Source organism: Psittacula echo (assembly GCF_963264785.1).
Source record: "Psittacula echo genome assembly, chromosome: 3".
NCBI classification, from domain to species: domain Eukaryota; kingdom Metazoa; phylum Chordata; class Aves; order Psittaciformes; family Psittacidae; genus Psittacula; species Psittacula echo.
This window is the reverse complement of record NC_137736.1, coordinates 18,716,683-18,734,454: the sequence shown is the minus strand read 5'-3', so window position 1 is coordinate 18,734,454 and position 17,772 is coordinate 18,716,683. Positions and strand designations below refer to the sequence as shown.

Sequence of the window (17,772 nt, the reverse complement as noted above, 5' to 3'; positions counted from 1 at the left end):
CCCCTTCATGAATATGTAAAGCGGCTTTTATTGTGGGCGTGCGGGCCGGGGGGGGTGAAGCAGCTACCCACCTCGGGCCGCTTTTGGGTGCGGGGATGCATCCCCCCTCACGGCTTCACCCTCACCCCTCCTCCCAACACCGACTCCCCACCCCGACCCAACCGCCTCGCCGTTGCGCCACCGCCCCCCATCGCCCCGCTGCCTGCCCTGCCGCCGGTGCCCCAGCATGCGGGCGGGTGCGAGTGCGACTCCGTGTGAGGGAAGGAGCGTGTGTGCGTGGTGTGTGTGTGTGTATATATGCATGTATGTGTGTATCTCTCTGCACGGGGAGGCTGCTTTCCTTCTCTCTCCCCCCCTCCGCTCCCTCCTGTGCCGTTAATTATAATAATCCTGAGTACTAATAAATTATGCTAAGCGGGGCGGGCAGGCGGCGGGGGGGCCCCGTGTGCGAGTATGAATATGAATATGTAAAACGCAGTAATGATTACCTGCCGCTGCCGCCACCGCCGCCGCCGAACTCTCATCTTGACTCGCTGCTCCTCCGTCCGCCATTTTGAATATTTTAACCAAAATCGGCCGCACGATAAACCCACCCTCGCGCCCGGACCCCCCACCCCCCTCCTCCCCAGCCCCTCCCCAGCCCCTCCTCCTCTCCCTCCTCCCCCCCCGCCGCCGCCCTACTGCGCAGCCGCCACACCACAACGCCGCCACCGCGCTCTGCGCATGCGCCACCTCTCCTTTCCCCCCCCCACCCCCCCACCCCCCCCCGGCCACCTGGCTGTGCGCCTCCGCGCATGCGTCCGCACCCTCCGGTGCAGTCTGCGCGCGGCACTGCGCAGGCGTCGCGTTGCTTTTCATTCACTTCTGGCTGGGGTCTATTTAACGTGTAAAGCATCACGCAGCTCGCAGTGTATTTAACGTGTAAAGCATCATGCAGCTCGCAGTGTGGTTTCAGACGCATTTCACCCGTACTCGTTACTTCTCCCCCCACGTTCTTCCCGACGCGTTCCTGTGCATGGTGGGGGGATCGCTGGTAGCGCTGGGTGGCGGGGGGGGGGGGGACGGGACGACACGGATCCTGTGGTGGTTCCCTCAATCGTCACCACCCCAGTGTCTGACTCGGGGGGGGAGGTGTGCCTTCTGCGGCGCCGGGGGGGTTCGGAAGGCCGGGGCCATGGGTTAACGGCGGCGTGGGAGGAGCCGCTCCCTTTGAGGAGGGGGAGTTGTACTCCCCGTGTCTGATGCGGCGTCCGTGAACCGTTCTGCCGCCAGGCCGACCGAGTGTAGCGGGAGTGGTTAATCGCGGTACTAACAGAGCGGCGAGCAGATGACACTGGGTTCAAACGCAGCCGTTGGCCTGAAAGGTCATTTCCGAAAGCGCTGTTACCGGCAAGTGACTGTGAAAATACCTGTAGTAGTCGCGCCTGCAGGACAGGTACTCCCCAAGCTCAAAGCAAAATGAATCCCATGTGAATAAAGAGGAACTGCGTGCGGAGAAAATTGCGTGCAACCCGCGATTGTCCGTGGAGGAGGGCAGGAGTGGTGGCCTGAATAGAGTGATTGCTAAAGAGGCAATTCTCCTCTGTTAAGAAACGCACACTGATTTCTACATGATTTACCCCTCGTTCTGGGCAGTACAATGCTCCTGGGGTGTCTTTCTCAAAAAAGTATTTCCACTTACCGCATCAGATTTGACTAACATGAAGAGGAAGTCAGGCTTCACGCCTCCCTCATTAAAAGGGAGTACATAATAAGAGAATACAGGGACCAACAAATAAATTTAGCTTTAGATTCAAAACTTCCAAATGGGGACAAGCAATTGGCTAAGCAGGCAGAGGGGTAAAATTCATATGATTCTTGACAGATTTGGCAGACTAAAAATAAAACTTCCTTGCATTCTTAACCTTAATATTGCATAAATACAGGTTATGCCCGAGTTTTGTAATGTACATCCATAAAAAGCAAGAGAAGATACAGAAGGTGGTACAGAAGGGTATTCATTAAGGACTCAGTCTTAATGTTTTCCAAGAGTCATTAACTTCAAGAGGTCAGAGTCCAAGCTAGATTTTCTTCTGGGGCTCAAAACCCTTGTGGAATAAGAGAAGGAGGCAAGGATCTGTTCTTGCATGCCGTTGCTGAAGGAACTGCAAGTCGTGTCAGAGGCAGTCACTAGATTTTTTTTCATTGTGAGGGAAGAGCCAAAAAGGAAAGGCTGAAGGAGGGAAACAGCAGGGTTTCTCTCCAGGGGCTGAATCAGAAAGGTAATTTTGACGTTTTTATTTAAAAATAAGTTCCTCTGGTAATGGGATTCTTTTTTTTTTTTTTTTTCCACACTACAAAAAAACCTCTTGATAATGCAGAAAACATTAGCAGAAATGCACTGCACTATGAAAGCAAAAACATTCCACTACCATTGTTTGTACTCTCACTTGTTCATTAATGATACTCCATACTAGTAATTAAGAGCTTTGTCTCAGGAAGATCTGTGTTTCAGTCTCAGAAGTGAACATGTAAACAAAGGCTCCTCTTCCGTTCAGCCATGATCCTTGCGAGCCAGTTAATCCAGTTTTATGGCCACACAGTGGCTGCACCACAACAGATAAAGGTGTAGAGAAAGGGCTGCCTAGATTAAGACTCTGCACAGCTCTAATCCTGCCTACACTGAATATTCTCTTTAGTATCTTCCCATCTCACCTGTAGACTCTTCTGAGTCCTGCATGCTACTTCCTACTAACCTCCTCCCTCATAGTAGCAACTTCTCACAGGTGAGAATTTGCTCCCATTACCACACCTTTCCTTTCGCTCAGCTTCTGCAGTTAGCTGCAACCCATAGCTGCCAAAGAAGTCTGAAAACAAACGGGTGGGGTTTTTTTTGGGGGGTGTGCTTTTTCCGTTTTGGTTGGATTTGGGTTTGTTTTTTTCCTGGTTGTTACTAACTTGCTCCATGTTTTCTAATCGACCAGCTATAAAGAGAACTTCATTCTGTTTGGCCACGTAGCTGCTCTCCATTTCTCTTTAAAGGTTGCTCTCAACCTGTATCTGCATCCTCTTCCCTACTTTACTTTGAATGCATCTCTATCTGATGCCTTCCCCAAGGTGTCATACATCCCTATGGCTATATATCCAGGAAAGCTAGCCAAATCATTAGTGATGAATAATTTATAAGATAAATTTTACCTCTCTTTCAGTTGTGAGTTGTCTGCAAACAGCTTGTGATTTCTGCAAACTTATTATTTGGTGTTACTTTCCACATAGTGCCTGACTGGTATCTTACTCTTGAGCAACTTGCTGGAAATACTTGAAATCTGAGATAATTGGACACAAAGATGATACGAAGCTTCCTGCAAGAAGCTAAGCACTCTGGAGTCAGAAAAAGACATAAGTGTGAAACTGAGTTGTTTGGCTGCAGTCAGCGAGACTGGGCTCACAATGATGCTTAGGAACACACATCCTCTGCTGAAACACAGCCCAAAGCAGCGAGCACCTTGCGGTACTCCATGTTTCTGTTCTCTTACTGGACATGTCAGCCTTGTAGAATCACCTCTTGCAGGGATTTTGCTTTAAAAATATTTCCTGACTGTGAAAAACAATACAGTGTTAAAATTCAACACACCTATAAAGGGAAGAAATAGTATTTCAGGATCTTCTAAAGCTCTGCAGTATGTCTCTGTCCATTGTCTGCATTTTGATCAAGACACTTCCTAATTCCTAGCTCTCTTTCGTCTGTTCTTGTGCCTGTAGCCCAAAATTTTCTGTGATCGCTGTATTACCTTCTGAATTGTCTGTCTCCTGCTAGAATTACTTCAGTAGTGTTTCAGAGACAATTTTTATTTTTTAAGGTGGGGAGGCAGGGGACAAAAGAAACACAAATCACAGTATTTAAGCAAAAAGCACATTGGGAAGGCAATTACCCTTTTTCCCACACAGTTTTAGAGTACAGAGAAATGAAGAGCGAACCTATCTGCTCTGCTCCAATTCCACTGTGCCACTCAGATGTGAATCCCAGATGCTGCTTTTCTCACACAATATCCCTTCTTTCTGTCTTCTTCACAGCTGATTTCCTTCCTCAAGGAGGCCCTATTTGTAGGGTCATGGTTGCTTCAGCGTTCCTTTTGGTCCTCCAGGTACTGCGACAGAGGCTTCTGCCATGAAAGTCATTCTTTGCCCCTTAGGCTTTTGTGCATACCTCCCCAAAACCTCTCAATTCATTCCACTTTCAGACTGCCTCACCTTTAATTAAACTTACCTATATGTCTCTGTTTACCATTTTTCATGTGTAGTACATGTCCTTTCAGAAAGACCAGCAGTCTCTCTGTTACAGTCTCATTTTTTGAATGTGCTATCAATAAATGAACGACAAAAGACCATCCATGTCTCAAAAAGGTTGTAATTTAGAGAGATGGTAGGCAAAGAGCATGTGAAAAATTGGATTAGTAGCTCCTTGACTGAGGAGAAGTCATGAAAAGCAGTAGAAAGACCATGCATAGTTCCTCCAGTGTCACAGCATCATCAGTGGGACTCAGCCTTGGGCCTAAGTGCTCTGAGGCTGTGGTGTTAAGTACTTTAACCACAAAGATGTTTGTCCTTTCTCTCTTATGTTGCTCCCCACCCTCCTCCTGTTCCGAGGGTGGCAGAGACTCTCTGCCCTCACCCCCGAGGCTTAGGACCTACCAGCACCATCCCTTTCCAGTATTATGCTCTGCCCTGACTTCAAAGCTCCTTCCTGTGAACCTTGTGAGTGCTGAGCACAAACAGCAGAGGAATGGAGCTGTCCATTGCGTATATAGGCTGTTATTTTCCCCTGCACAGGCTGCTGGCTGCCTTTGACCAGATTGCTTTCCAGCTCTGTTTGCATCCCCCTTGTCTTGTGTCTGGATTGGAGAAAAGATGAGCCAGAATCTCTCATTTCTGAGACTTGTTGCCGATCCTCTGAGTCTCCCAGCTAATGGAATTGTAAGCAGGGAACTTGTTCCATCTTATAATACTCTGCCCCTCCCAGTTGCAGCTAGCTGCTTTTTTGAAGGTAAGAAATGGAACACAGACAGAAAGAAGCATGTTTTTCATATTAAAAAAAAAAACCAAGCATAATTCAGAACCTTCACACATCCTCAGGAAAGGGAGAGAGAATCACTAGGAGGACACTTATCTTTTCAGATGGGTTTTTCAGTCTGTTTCTTGCTGTCTGCTGCTTTGGCTGCACCTTTTCTAGCTTAATTTTTTGTATGCAATTTAAATGGTGGTCATCAATGCAGCATCTGAGTGCCTTCCAATTTTAATCAATTACATCTTACAAATCACCAATTTAGAAGATACAGGAAAATTATCACTGTGCTTTTTTAGCAATGGTAAACTAAGGCAGAGAAATTCAGTAGCTGTCTTCAGCTGCATGTGTGGCTGGGCAGCCCAAGAAGAGAAGCTCCAGTTCTCTACGGTGCCTTGATTGAAAGGCCCTAGAGATCCGCAAGGCTGGATCCATCTTTACCTGTCTCTATACTCTGAGAGGGACAACAGCAGGGTCCTACAGCTTGATTCAGATCTCTTGCAATTTGCCTGATTCAAGTTGGCACTCTAAAGCTGCCACAGATTTGCTTTCAGTGGTTTTCTCTGCCTTCTCTTACTAAAGAGGAGCCCTTAAAAATACATAATATTTTTTGTTATGACGATTATTAACTAAGACTCAGGGAAAGCTCAGGTCTTACAGCAAGAATGCCTGTGAGTCTGACAGACCCCATATGGAAGGACAGTCTGGTTTGTACCTCTGAAAAAGAGGGATGAGCTCCTGGTTTTTGACTAGTCATACAGCATACTTTCTGCTGTAGACCTTGGGAATGCTTTGGTGCTGCTTACATGAGGAACCAAATTGGTTTTGACCTCAGTGAAGAGGGGGCCAAGAGGGACACATCTGATACCTTTTAGCAACCTCAAGGTTTTCTGTGGAATAGACATAGCCTAAGAAACAAACACACAGCTGGAGTTAGGGTGCTGTTGAAAACATTGTCTCTAACTCCCTTTCTTCCAGGATAGGGTTTTTGCTTATTCCCTCTTCAGAAAGGGACTTTTCTGTCACACAGCCTAGCCTGGCGGAAGATTAGAGATTCTCTCTGCCCCTTCATCCTTGAATATTTCTTTTTAATTTCACAGTTTAAATTCCAATTGTGTAATTACATTCTGCCTACCCCAAATTCCTCTGTAATTTCAATTGGACACGGTGTCCGTCACTGTCTAGGCAGAATTCTTGCAGTGCTGTGGGGCACTGTCAAAAGGCTGCCACGCTCCACTCTAGTCCGATTTCATGTAAATGGAGAAAGAGAATGGACCTAGATCCCTTTGAACTAAAACTGCTGATCCATGTAAGCGAGACAGGGCTTGCTATAGAGTGCAAGGCAGTCCTTACCCCATGGCAATACACTGGGCATTTTTTACAATGCCTCAGAGCAGGTTTTTGGAGTAAAAGTCTAAATCTGTCTAGAGGTATTTCTCCCCCACAACACCATGCCCTTTGATCACAAATAAAGCTGTACAGGAACCCCCAAACCACTACTCTGCTGAATTTATGTGGCGTAGGAGTACCTGCTCTCACCGTTTAACATGGCAGAAATGCCATAGTGATTTAATTTAGGTGCAGGAAGTTGTATCGCAACGAAGGGGTACGCAGTACAGATGCCTACTTCAGTAAAACGCCTTACAAACACTGGTGAGTCCTGTTCAGTTTATGACCCAACCCCAACAGCTCTTACACATTTTGCTGTGCCAGCATTTTCCCTCAATCCTTCCCCTGGTATCAGTCACCTAAGTCCCAGTTTGTTTTATCACAATATTCTTTTTTCAAGTGTTGGTACCTACATTAGTGTGAAAGTATTTCTGCTTCTCCTGCTTCCTCTCACTTTCCACTTCCTTCCTCACTGGTGGCACAACTGCTTACTTGGTCAGTGTACCTGCATGTGGCCCTTCAGGTATCAGAGGCACTCACCTTTTGTGACCACCTGCTGTGGTCTTGTGTGGAAACTGGGGGTGGAGAAGGGGAGGGAGCATGTGTTGATGGGAGGATACTCCTCCTTAGTCTTGTATTTTAGAACAAACTTCGTCTTCATGTCTCTTCATACAAGTTCTGTTCAGGGTCACGGAAGGAGTTGCTCACCTGGTTTAAAGTGATGTTCTGTGCACCTCAGAAAAAAGAAATTGGTTTGATATAGAAATTGGAATTATTTGATGTTTGATCAACCGAAAGCCATATTTTTTTCACCAGATGTACACCATTGTCAGAGGAAAATGGGGCTGATGCAGTCATTAGTGACAGAGCCCTTTGCCAAAGTTTGTTTCACCTTAGTGCTAAAGTACTCTGGGTAATTCTCCTACCACACAGTGGTAAATCTTTACCTGAAATAAACATCATCTCATTGCTTGTAGTGCTGTATCTACATGGAGCCTCAGTAGCTTTGAATTTTAATGGGACTTCTGCTATATATATTGTGCAGATTTTGTCCTGCTCCCAAGGGATGCCTTTATGCCTACTGCCGTGGTAGCAGACCTGAGGCTGCTGTTTGTGTTTCTGGCAAACAGCAGATAGATCAGGTGAGATTGAGTAGACCCTATTTCCATGTTTCCTTGGTTAGTTTATACGGTTAAAAGTGAGTTGTTGTTAGCAGGAAACAGAGCATGTAATAACGAGAGTTGGGTTTTGTTTGGCTTTGAGTCATAAATCTTAAAGGAAAGGAAAGCCATCATGTTCATCCCCAAGTCTGTCATACAGTCAGCAAGGGGCAAGGCAGTAGTATGGGCAAGAAAATGAAACATGTGAAGGTACAAGTGCCAGCGGGGGGGAAGTCACTGTTGCTTATTGTCAGTTTTGGCGTGACACAGAAAGTTCAGCTAATCCTCTTAGTTACAGAGACACATGGGTGGGGGGAGATTGTTATCTCAAACAATTTGCTGGCTCTATTCCTTTTTTTTCCTTAAAGTTTCTTTTCGCCTAATTGAGCAGCATTTCTTCCTGGGACTGGTTTGCAATAATCCTGAGGCCTCATCTGGGAAAATACTGAAAAATACAGGAGAAGCAGCCCAAGGGAGGCAGCTATCACCATGAGTTTCTCTCTTCATAAAGGTATCAGGTTTGGCCTTAAGTGCTGAGGGTTAAAAATAAGCTAAAGATTCAATGTGGTGCAGAGCAGTGTGTTGATCAGAGTGAGTGATCACTCAGGAAGGTGTATGTCAGACATGAGCTAAAAGGACGGGTAATTAACAGCCATTCAGAAAACAAGGAACTTGAGGTGGAGCAGGGGGTGAGAATTCCACCATAGTTTGCACCAGAAATGTGTTGATTCCACTTTCATTGCCAAAGGGATGTATCTGGGGTAAATCTAATCAAGAGTCAAAAGGTGAACAAGAGCAATAATAACTGAGGAGGTTTGGTTTTATTTATCCAGGAGATAAGGATTCAACTACAGGAAGAGAATGAGAAAAAGGCACCTCTTTTCTGAGTAGACAGTTATTCCACCCACACTCACTCATCATCAAGATTTTAACTAAGACTATTTAACAGTTTCTCAGCCTCAGGGCTGGTAATGTTGGTGCAGATACTCTGCCAGTTGCCACAGGTGTCTTTTTACAAAAGACCTGAATAATTAACATAGGAGAGTGCTGAAGATGGCTGTAGCCAGGAGACATTCTTCAGCAGACTGCCAGCATTGTTCCTGGTGATAGAGCAGTGTTAGTGCTACTAGTAGGAGGACACATTTGAAAACCCTATCTTCATATGCAGACAGACCCTTAGTCCCTGCAGGTATGAGACTGTTTCCAGCACCATGACCTTACATTCCATGGGAGTTAAGGGCTCTGGCTCCCAAGCCCTGGTGTTTCACCCTGGAGAGGTTTAAGACATTACTGTCTTTGTTTACTAATAATACTATATTACTATAATACTAATAATAAATGTATTTTGCTGTGGTGGCTAAAGAATTTATTATCTCTGGCTGTGGAGATAGGTTACCTTTCAGTTAGGGTAGCTAAATCCCACAGAGATTATGAGTCAGAGCCACCAGATGTGAGAGAAAGAGCCAGAGCAGACGTAACTCACAAAGCAGTTGTAAAATAAGTAGTATAGTGGTTTTAGATAAAAGATGTTCTGCTGATGTCCTGCTAGTACAGGACAAGGAAGTGACACGTTTGGTATGTATGTCATATGTAGACATATTTTTTTATTTGCCTGAACTTCATCAGTTGGCTGCTGGAACACCTCTGTGCTCAAAGCACCTGTTGCTTGGTTCCAAACAGAAAACTCCAGGGGTGGATTAAACAAGACTCATGGTGTGTTTCACTAGGTTTTTGACTCAGGTGCTTGGAGAATGAGGGCACCATCATGTGGTGTGTCTTGTACCTTCAGGTCACTCTGGTGTGTCTCTGGTGTGCACCTGCATCACAGATAATAACTGTATTTCCTTAGTTCATGTCCATATTGTGAGAACAAATGTGTTAAGAAATGTTAATTAGCAGATGCTACAAAGGTGAGGGCATCTTCAGTGAATTTTTTTTTAGGTTTTTTGTTTCTTTAATTTGGTAAAGTTTCTTTATATTGGTAAAGTTTGATCAAAGCCAGAATCTGCTTTTCTATTCAGTGCTGATTTATTTGTGTGGGGAGCAGAGGCAAGAAGAAGGAAACTTGTACCTTGTACTATGTGTGACCAGCACAAAACAGACCTTGCACCACAAGATACACAGGGCATGCTGCGTGATGACTTTTCTGGGATACTGCAGTGCTTCAAACATAGAATCATAGAATCATAGAATAGTTAGGGTTGGAAAGGATCTTAAGATCATCTAGTTCCAACCCCCCTGCCATGGGCAGGGACACTCCACACTAAACCATGCCACCCAAGGCTCTGTCCAACCCAGCCTTGAATACTGCCAAGGATGGAGCATTCACAACCTTCCTGGGCAACCCATTCCAGTGTCTCACCACCCTCTCAGTAAAGAATTTCTTCCTTAGATCCAATCTAAACTTCCACTGTTTGAGTTTTAACCCATTGCCCTTTGTCCTGTCACTACAGTCCCTGATGAATAGTCCCTCCCCAGCATCCTTGTAGGCCCCCTTCAGATACTGGAAGGCTGCTATGAGGTCTCCACGCAGCCTTCTCTTCTCCAGGCTGAACAGCCCCAACTTTCTCAGCCTGTCTTCATACGGGAGGTGCTCCACTCCCCTGATCATCCTCGTGGCCCTCCTCTAGACTTGTTCCAACAGTTCCATGTCCTTTTTATGTTGAGGACACCAGAACTGCACACAATACTCCAAGTGAGGTCTCACGAGAGCAGAGTAGAGGGGCAGGATCACCTCCTTCGACCTGCTGGTCACGCTCCTCTTGATGCAGCCCAGGATACAGTTGGCTTTCTGGGCTGCGAGCGCACACTGCTGGCTCATGTTCATTTTCTCATTGACCAACACCCCCAAGTCCTTCTCTGCAGGGCTGCTCTGAATCTCTTCTCTGCCCAACCTGTAGCTGTGCCTGGGATTGCTCTGACCCAGGTGTAGGACCTTGCACTTGGCATGGTTAAAATTCATAAGGTTGGCATCAGCCCACCTCACAAGCATGTCAAGGTCCCTCTGGATGGCATCCCTTCCCTCCAGCGTATCAACCAAACCACACAGTTTGGTGTCATCGGCAAATTTGCTAAGGGCGCACTCAATCCCACTGTCCATGTCACTGACAAAGATGTTGAACAAGACCGGTCCCAACACCGATCCCTGAGGGACACCACTCGTTACCGGTCTCCAGCTGGACATTGAGCCATTGACCACAACTCTTTGCGTGTGGCCATCCAGCCAGTTCTTTATCCACCGAGTGGTCCACCCATCAAATTGATGTCTCTCCAATTTAGAGACAAGGATGTCATGTGGGACAGTGTCGAACGCTTTGCACAAATCCAGGTAGGTGATGTCAACTGCTCTGCCCCTGTCCATCAGTTCAGTAGCCCCATCATAGAAGGCCACCAAATTGGTCAGGCAGGATTTCCCTTTAGTGAAGCCATGCTGGCTGTCACCAACCGCCTCCTTGCTTTTCATGTGCCTTAGCATGCCTTCCAGGAGAATTTGCTCCAAGAGTTTGCCAGGCACAGAGGTGAGACTGACTGGTCTGTAATTCCCCGGGTCATCCATTTTCCCCTTCTTGAAAATGGGGGGTTTATTTCCCTTCTTCCAGTCGTTGGGAACTTCACCTGACTGCCATGATTTTTCAAATATGATGGCCAGTGGCTTAGCAACTTCATTCGCCAGCTCCTTCAGGACCCGCGGATGGATTTCATCAGGTCCCATGGACTTGTGTATGTTTAGGTTTTTAAGATGGTCTCGAACCAGATGCTCACCTACAGTGGGCCTAGGGTCTTCATTCTCACAGTCCCTGCGTTCACCTTCCAAGACTTGGGTGGTGCGGTCAGAGCCTTTGCCAGTGAAGACCGAGGCAAAGAAGTCATTAAGAACCTCAGCCTTCTCTAAATCCTAGGTAGCCAGTTCTCCCGATATCTTCCAAAGGGGGCCTACGTTGTCCCACACAAGGAGGAATAAGGAAAGTGCAGGAATGCTGTATTCATGGATCTGTCTCTTCCTTTTGCAGGTCTGCACATTTAGCTAGTTGCATGCAGGTCTAATGCACACCCTTTAACCCTTTCAGTGAGCATTTCAGCTTGCAACACTGAAAATATATAGAAAAGTCATGTGGGTTTTAGCCGGAGATAAGCTTTCTGAATACCTACTCTGTAGTATTAAACTGCAGCTGTGATAGTGAGATAGCATTCACAGTTGCAGAGACTGTAAAGAAATGAGAAATTTATGAAATGCATACATAATGATTTCTAAAATCATGTTTAATAAGTATTCTTGTGGTTATATTTCAGATAGATGAGTATTAGATTTCTATTAATCAGAAAACGAATGTCTAACACCACTAGAAGAAACAGACAGAATTGCAGCCGAATATCACAAATGAAAAAACACTCTCCACTGTGAATAGGACCATCATATTTCTCAGTAGCAGCTCCCTGCCTTCCTCTAATTCCCCCCTTGTTTTCCCCTCCCTCCTTAAACACATACACATACACTATGGGAGGAATGACAGCTGTTCTTCATGGAATGACAGCCCAGGGATATTGCATCCTTCCTTAAAAAAAAACAGGCAAGGTATAGAATAAGGTCAGAGAAGGGAGACAAAGGGGTCTCCCAGAGATGGCAAAGGGTAATTTATTGACAGATGAGATAGACGTTAATACAGAAAAATATTAAATGGATTCTTTTCCCCTGTCTTTGGAAGGAAAAAAAAAATGGGAAGGGTTAGGAAGAACATATGCCAGAAATAGAGACAAATTTCCCAGGAGAGGAAGCAGAAATCCTGAAGGAAATTAGGATCACGACACAGCACCAAAGAAAAAAAAAAAAAAAATCAGAGCATCTGAAAAGCAACAAAATTCTGACTTAGAATCCTGTATAGAAACAATAAAATAAGTCAGTGGGGAAGAACCCCAGCACTATTGGCAGCCACGCTTCAAGTGCACTCTGTGAGAGAAGGAAGTGCTGGGGAAACAGAATGCCTGATTAAAAGCCAGTGTTTGAAAAGGGCTGTCGGGACATTACGGAGTTGTGCATGTGCCTGGCATCAGCTGTGAGGAAGACTCTGGGAGCACTAATCAAAGGGAGGCTGAGGGAGCATACGGAGCATGGAGATGTTATTAAGGACAGGAGTGAGCCAGGGTTCATGTAGGAGAGCAGCCAAGCTCAGGAGATGGGAGGAAAGAAAAGGCCAGATGTTCTGGTACAGTAAACTGGCATGGTGCTGTCAACTTTGACAGTATGTCAGTTCCCACTGCAAGGACAGAACCTGGTAAAAGGCTTAAATAATGGTTGTTATGAATATAGTTTCCCTGGCCTAGGTCCATAACTTCTCCCAAAATAATTGCACAGAGAGGGCAGGAAAAGCCAAGGTACCAGTGCACTCTAGTTGGGGTTCTGTAACTCCACATGCCTCTAGCCCAGATAGGAAGATACCAAGGAGGTGTTCCTGGAGCTGCTGACGTTTAGAGAGGTTTACAATTTTCACCTCTCAGGGCCAGATGACAACAAAGGCATCACCAAGGAAAATTTCCACAAAAATAGAAGCAGCAGAACAAAAGAAATTTGAAGAACAGATTTCATTTACAGAAGGAATAGATTTAAGCTGAACAGCTCCTTTGTGCAAAGAACATGGATTTTAAAGTGTGTGACTCAGTCCATGTGGTAGAATAAGGGAGGAAAACTCTTTGTATGTCCACTGTAATGTGCCACATGTTGTATATTTTAATCCTGTCACTGCCTGACTACATCTTGGCCAGACATTTCCCTCAGAGCAGGTTCTTCTACCAGTTGGCTAATCTCACCCAAAAGCACCATAGCCCTCCCATTCCAGCAAGCACCCTCAGCTTACAAAATTATGCCTTACAAAGTGCAAGATAGTCAGAAGCACTGGGCATTGTGTTATCAGCTGAGTGCTTTCCAAACTAACAGGTTAAAAAGTGACAGAATTAATACTAAACACGGGTTTTAAATTATCTAGATGGGGAGCATTCATCCCATCTCCATGACTGCCATGCTCACGGCTGAAGGGAAAAATAGCCAAGCCTACACTGGATAGGAAGCTTTGATACTCCAGAGGCATTTGCAGTCTTTTGAGCCTTGGGGGAGTGAGTAGGACAAAGTAAATATAAAAGCTGGTGCTTTGCTGAATTTTGCTGTTAAATGCAAAGGAAGTGTTAAATGCTAAAGAAGGCTTCTGCTTTCAGTGAGTGATTTAGCCTAGCTTTCTGCTAGAAGGCTGCTGCATGCTCAAGTGCAATCTGCCACAAAGAGCCAGAGCCAATCTGATTGCTTATGAATCATTTCTCAAACAGAAAAACATGGTTAAAGCTGCCAATTTTGCCAGGAATATATGCCTCATCCATGTGATGGTCTGCATTTACCACCTGCATCATCACAGAGTGACCCAGATCCAAAAGATGATCTCAGCACTGAAATGTTCAGTGCAGCATATCTGGCTTTTAGGGACTCGCCTGCACACCGACCCTGCAGCTCTCTGCTGGGTCTGTTGGGTACCTGGCATCCTTCTGTAACTGTCCTAACGCCACCATGGGGAATGGGGAATCTCTTCAGAAAACAAATAAGAAACGCCAAAGACTGGGTCTGCTCCAGTCTTATACTAGTGTATTTGAGGATTCCTACTGAGTGAGGGTCCTGGTGATGCTTTTATTCTGGAGATAGCAATTTCAGTGGCCACAGGACAGTTACTAACACCATGCCATAACCTCTAAAAAAATTGATAAATTTTCTGTCAAATCAACAAGTTGATCTGACAAGCCACATACCCACACCATTGCTAGATCTGGCATTAAAATTGTGATGTCCTTGTGCTTCCTGGAGTTTGAGAAAGGCAAGCTGAAGGAGATGGGACCACCATTTCAAACAGAAGTTATACTGAATTTTAATGGATAAACATGAAAGTTCAATGAAGCACTTTTTTGCAGCCTGTGCTCATAGCCCTGAAGTTACCCTTGGTTCTCACAGCAGCCTTATCCACAGACAAGCCTATCCATGGCCCATAAGCACATAAGAAAAAGCAGAGAGTGGCCTTTGTCAACTCAGTAGCTCAGTGTCCAGGCCCATCAGCACTTTAACTTACTGAGAGAACCTGAATCCACATCTGAGAAAATAATCAGGCTCTTCCCTGTGTTGTTGGTTAGCCGAGCCTATTTCTATATTTCTCTATTTCTGTATTTTTACATTTCTATATTTCTATTCTGTTTTACTCTACTATACTCTACACTACTCTACGCTACCCTACTGTCCTGTCCTGTCCTATCCCACATCATCAACTATTTCCTTTTGTATTAATTATTTAAGCATTCTTTGGGCCAGAAAGATGCAACTCAGCTTTGCAGGTTAGCAGTCAGGAGCCATGGCTTGGGATGGGAAAAGCCTGCACTGATGAATGCTTAACTCTTTCACATCGTGTGTTCTCTGGCAAAAGGCTTGAAATGTGTGTCTGCCCCTCTCAGGAGAATGCCTTAATCACCAGAGTTGTGCTTTTGCTCTCTGGAGGCCAGTGAGTATTTAATTGTGCCACAGAGCTGAGTGATTGCTCAGGGACAATGACTTTGTCAGCAAGATGAATTTAACCTTATCTTTTGAAATTTTCCGCAGACTTCCTCTGCTGCAGTATTCAGGTATGATGCTGGACTCAGTTTCAGAGTCTGAAACACATTGACAGATGCAATCTCTTTTTCCCAGCCTGGGTCTGTTTCATTCAGTTAATTTGTAAGTCTTTTAGGGTGAGAACATCTTGAATTGTGCTGCATGCAGTGCATACTGCAGTGAGGTTCTGGTGCTAGGCAAGACCTCTGGATACTAATGCAGTAACAGTAAATAACTATATCTTTAGCTATTACAAAACCAAAAAGGATGCTGAGAAATAAAAGGGGAAATATTTGGAAGTGTTGAGCATGGCTATCAGAAAAAAAAGGCTCTCTCCACAAAGAGCAGGAAAAGCACAGTGTCCCTGCATCAGGGCAGGTTCTATGGCAGGGCTCTGCCCTAGCACTGCAGCAGGCAGAGGGGGCCATGCTGTTTGGGAACAAAGTCTGTAGTCATAAAGGTAAACTAAAGCACCAGTTTAAAATGCTGAGTCTCAGTGTGGCACAGGAAGTGTCACAGTTCTTGGGGGAAAGGGAAAGTATGAGCTGAAAGCAAACAAATTTTTGTTCCTGTTTCCCCATGTATAAAGTGGAGGAAATGTTCCCTATTAAATTCAGCAACCAATGCTGAAAAAATTCTTTGCATCCTCAGACAGAAAATGCCTGTTTTTGAAATTCAACATTTGTACTTTTTCCTTAAATGGACTGAATTTTTTAAAACATGGGACTGACTTGTCAGAAATATTTCTGGTGGTCTCTGCCTTTTTCCTAATGCTTTTGCAATGAATACCTATGATTTTTTCTTTTTTGCAAGAGAGAGTATTTCACTGAAATTTTCTAGGAGAAAAATGATTTCTACTTAGCAGTAGCATTAAAGCCTTTGAATTGGGCCACATCCTGATGCCCATGCAGTTTTGGGGACACTTGGAAAATATTTCAAGAACAGTGATTACCATTACACAGTGTCTCAAAGGTGTGAATATTGTGGGTTATTTTCCATTTTTTCCATTTGACTGTTTATGCCCTATTTACAGTATAATCAAACCAAATCAGGTTATGGCATGGCTCTTTTTTTTTTTTTTTTTTTTTTTTTTTTTGGTAATGAGAATAGAATCTAACATATATATATGTATATATATTTTTTTTAATTTACTGTAGCTCTCCCTAAGAGCTAAGGAATTTTCAGGCATTAAGCAAGGATGGTCTCTTGTCTGAAGCATTCAAAACTGAGGTAGAGACCAGGAGAAAGGTTGCTAAGAAAAATAATAGGCAAGTTATTTACCATTTCTGTACACTTGCAATAGCTATACTGTTGTGAACTCAGCAAAAATATGGAATTATAAAGGGGACTTAATTGCAGACTGAAGAAAGATTTGCCAGTGAGGTGAGGGATTATTTTACAGTGTGTAACTGTCAACAGACAAAGCTGTGCATACATGTATGAGGTCAGTTCAGTGAAACCATACTCTTATCACACCATCCATATCAGGCAGTGACACTGTGTTACCGGATTAGAAAAAAACAGTTGTCTGAATTTGTAAATGGCAGTTTAACAGGTTAACAGCTCCGCAATGTAACAAATCATTGTTACATTGATCAAGCAGAAGTCTCACCCAAGTGCATGCTCACCGAAGAAAATCTGGCATCGGAACTAGCCAGCACTGGACCCCTGGCTTTCTAGCATGCTCTTTCTAGCATCCCATGGAGGGGGGAATCTGCTAGCCAGCACTTGAGAAGGCCTGGGCATCAGTCACCTCAGAAAGCAGAAGACTCATAGTTCTGCCACATATCTACTGACTGAAAATCACCCAGCTGCCTCTCCAGTGAGCCTGCAGGAAAAACAGGAATGCTCTCAGTGTTCGGAAGGATACATACAGATCAAAAGGGCAGTTTGCTAAGCTGATCTGTGGCAGTTAGTGAAGGAGATGCTTTCAGAGAGACAGCTGTATTTTCTGTTCTATACAGTATGATACCATCTTTCAACTGTGATTCCTTTTTGTTATGAAGGAGAAATAAGCTTAAATGAGAAATTACATATTTGTTTACCGTCTTAGAACCACAGAATGGTTTGGGTTAGAAAGGACCTCAAAGCTCACCTAGTTCCAACCCCCTCCCATGGGCAGGGACACCTTCCACTAGAGCAGGTTGCTCAAAGCCCCATCCAATCTGGCCTTGAACACTGCCAGGGATGGGGCAATCACAGCTTCCTTGGGCAACCTATTCCAGTGTCTCACCACCCTCACAGTAAAAAATTTCTTCCCAATATCTTATCTAGATATCTACCTGATATTATTCTACCTGAATAATAGTAACCTCTTGCCCTTTTTTTTTTTTTTTTTTTTTAATTTGTTTGAGAGCCTGGCCTTCTGTGACCGTTCACTCAACTCCTGCTTAGATTTTGGCTAACCCAGCTCATGCCAAAGCCTAATCTGTGCTGGGAGTAGTGCCTTTAGTCATAGCCAGAGCATTAGATAGGCTGGGCAGGTGGCCCAGAAGAGCTGAGAGGCCATTGTGCAGCCATAATCACCTGCAAATTGCTGTCTCCTGCAGCCATCATTTTTTGTCTGGTGGTTT

General features: G+C 44.8%; 1 protein-coding gene across 7 annotated transcripts in view; it reads right to left on the bottom strand.

Moving 5' to 3' along the window:
* POU2F1 (POU class 2 homeobox 1) overlaps nucleotides 1-613 on the bottom strand; it is a 132,442-nt gene extending 131,829 nt beyond the window's left edge. For 5 of the 7 annotated variants that reach the window (XM_080614358.1, XM_080614361.1, XM_080614359.1 and 2 more), the window contains exon 1: nucleotides 489-613. In XM_080614358.1, the coding sequence (XP_080470484.1) occupies nucleotides 489-552 (64 nt within the window). In that variant the 5' untranslated portion in view covers nucleotides 553-613. The remainder of the gene's footprint in view (nucleotides 1-488) is intronic. The other 2 variants (XM_080614360.1, XM_080614362.1) reach the window with 2 other exon arrangements.
* Between the last annotated feature and the right edge of the window lie 17,159 nt (nucleotides 614-17,772).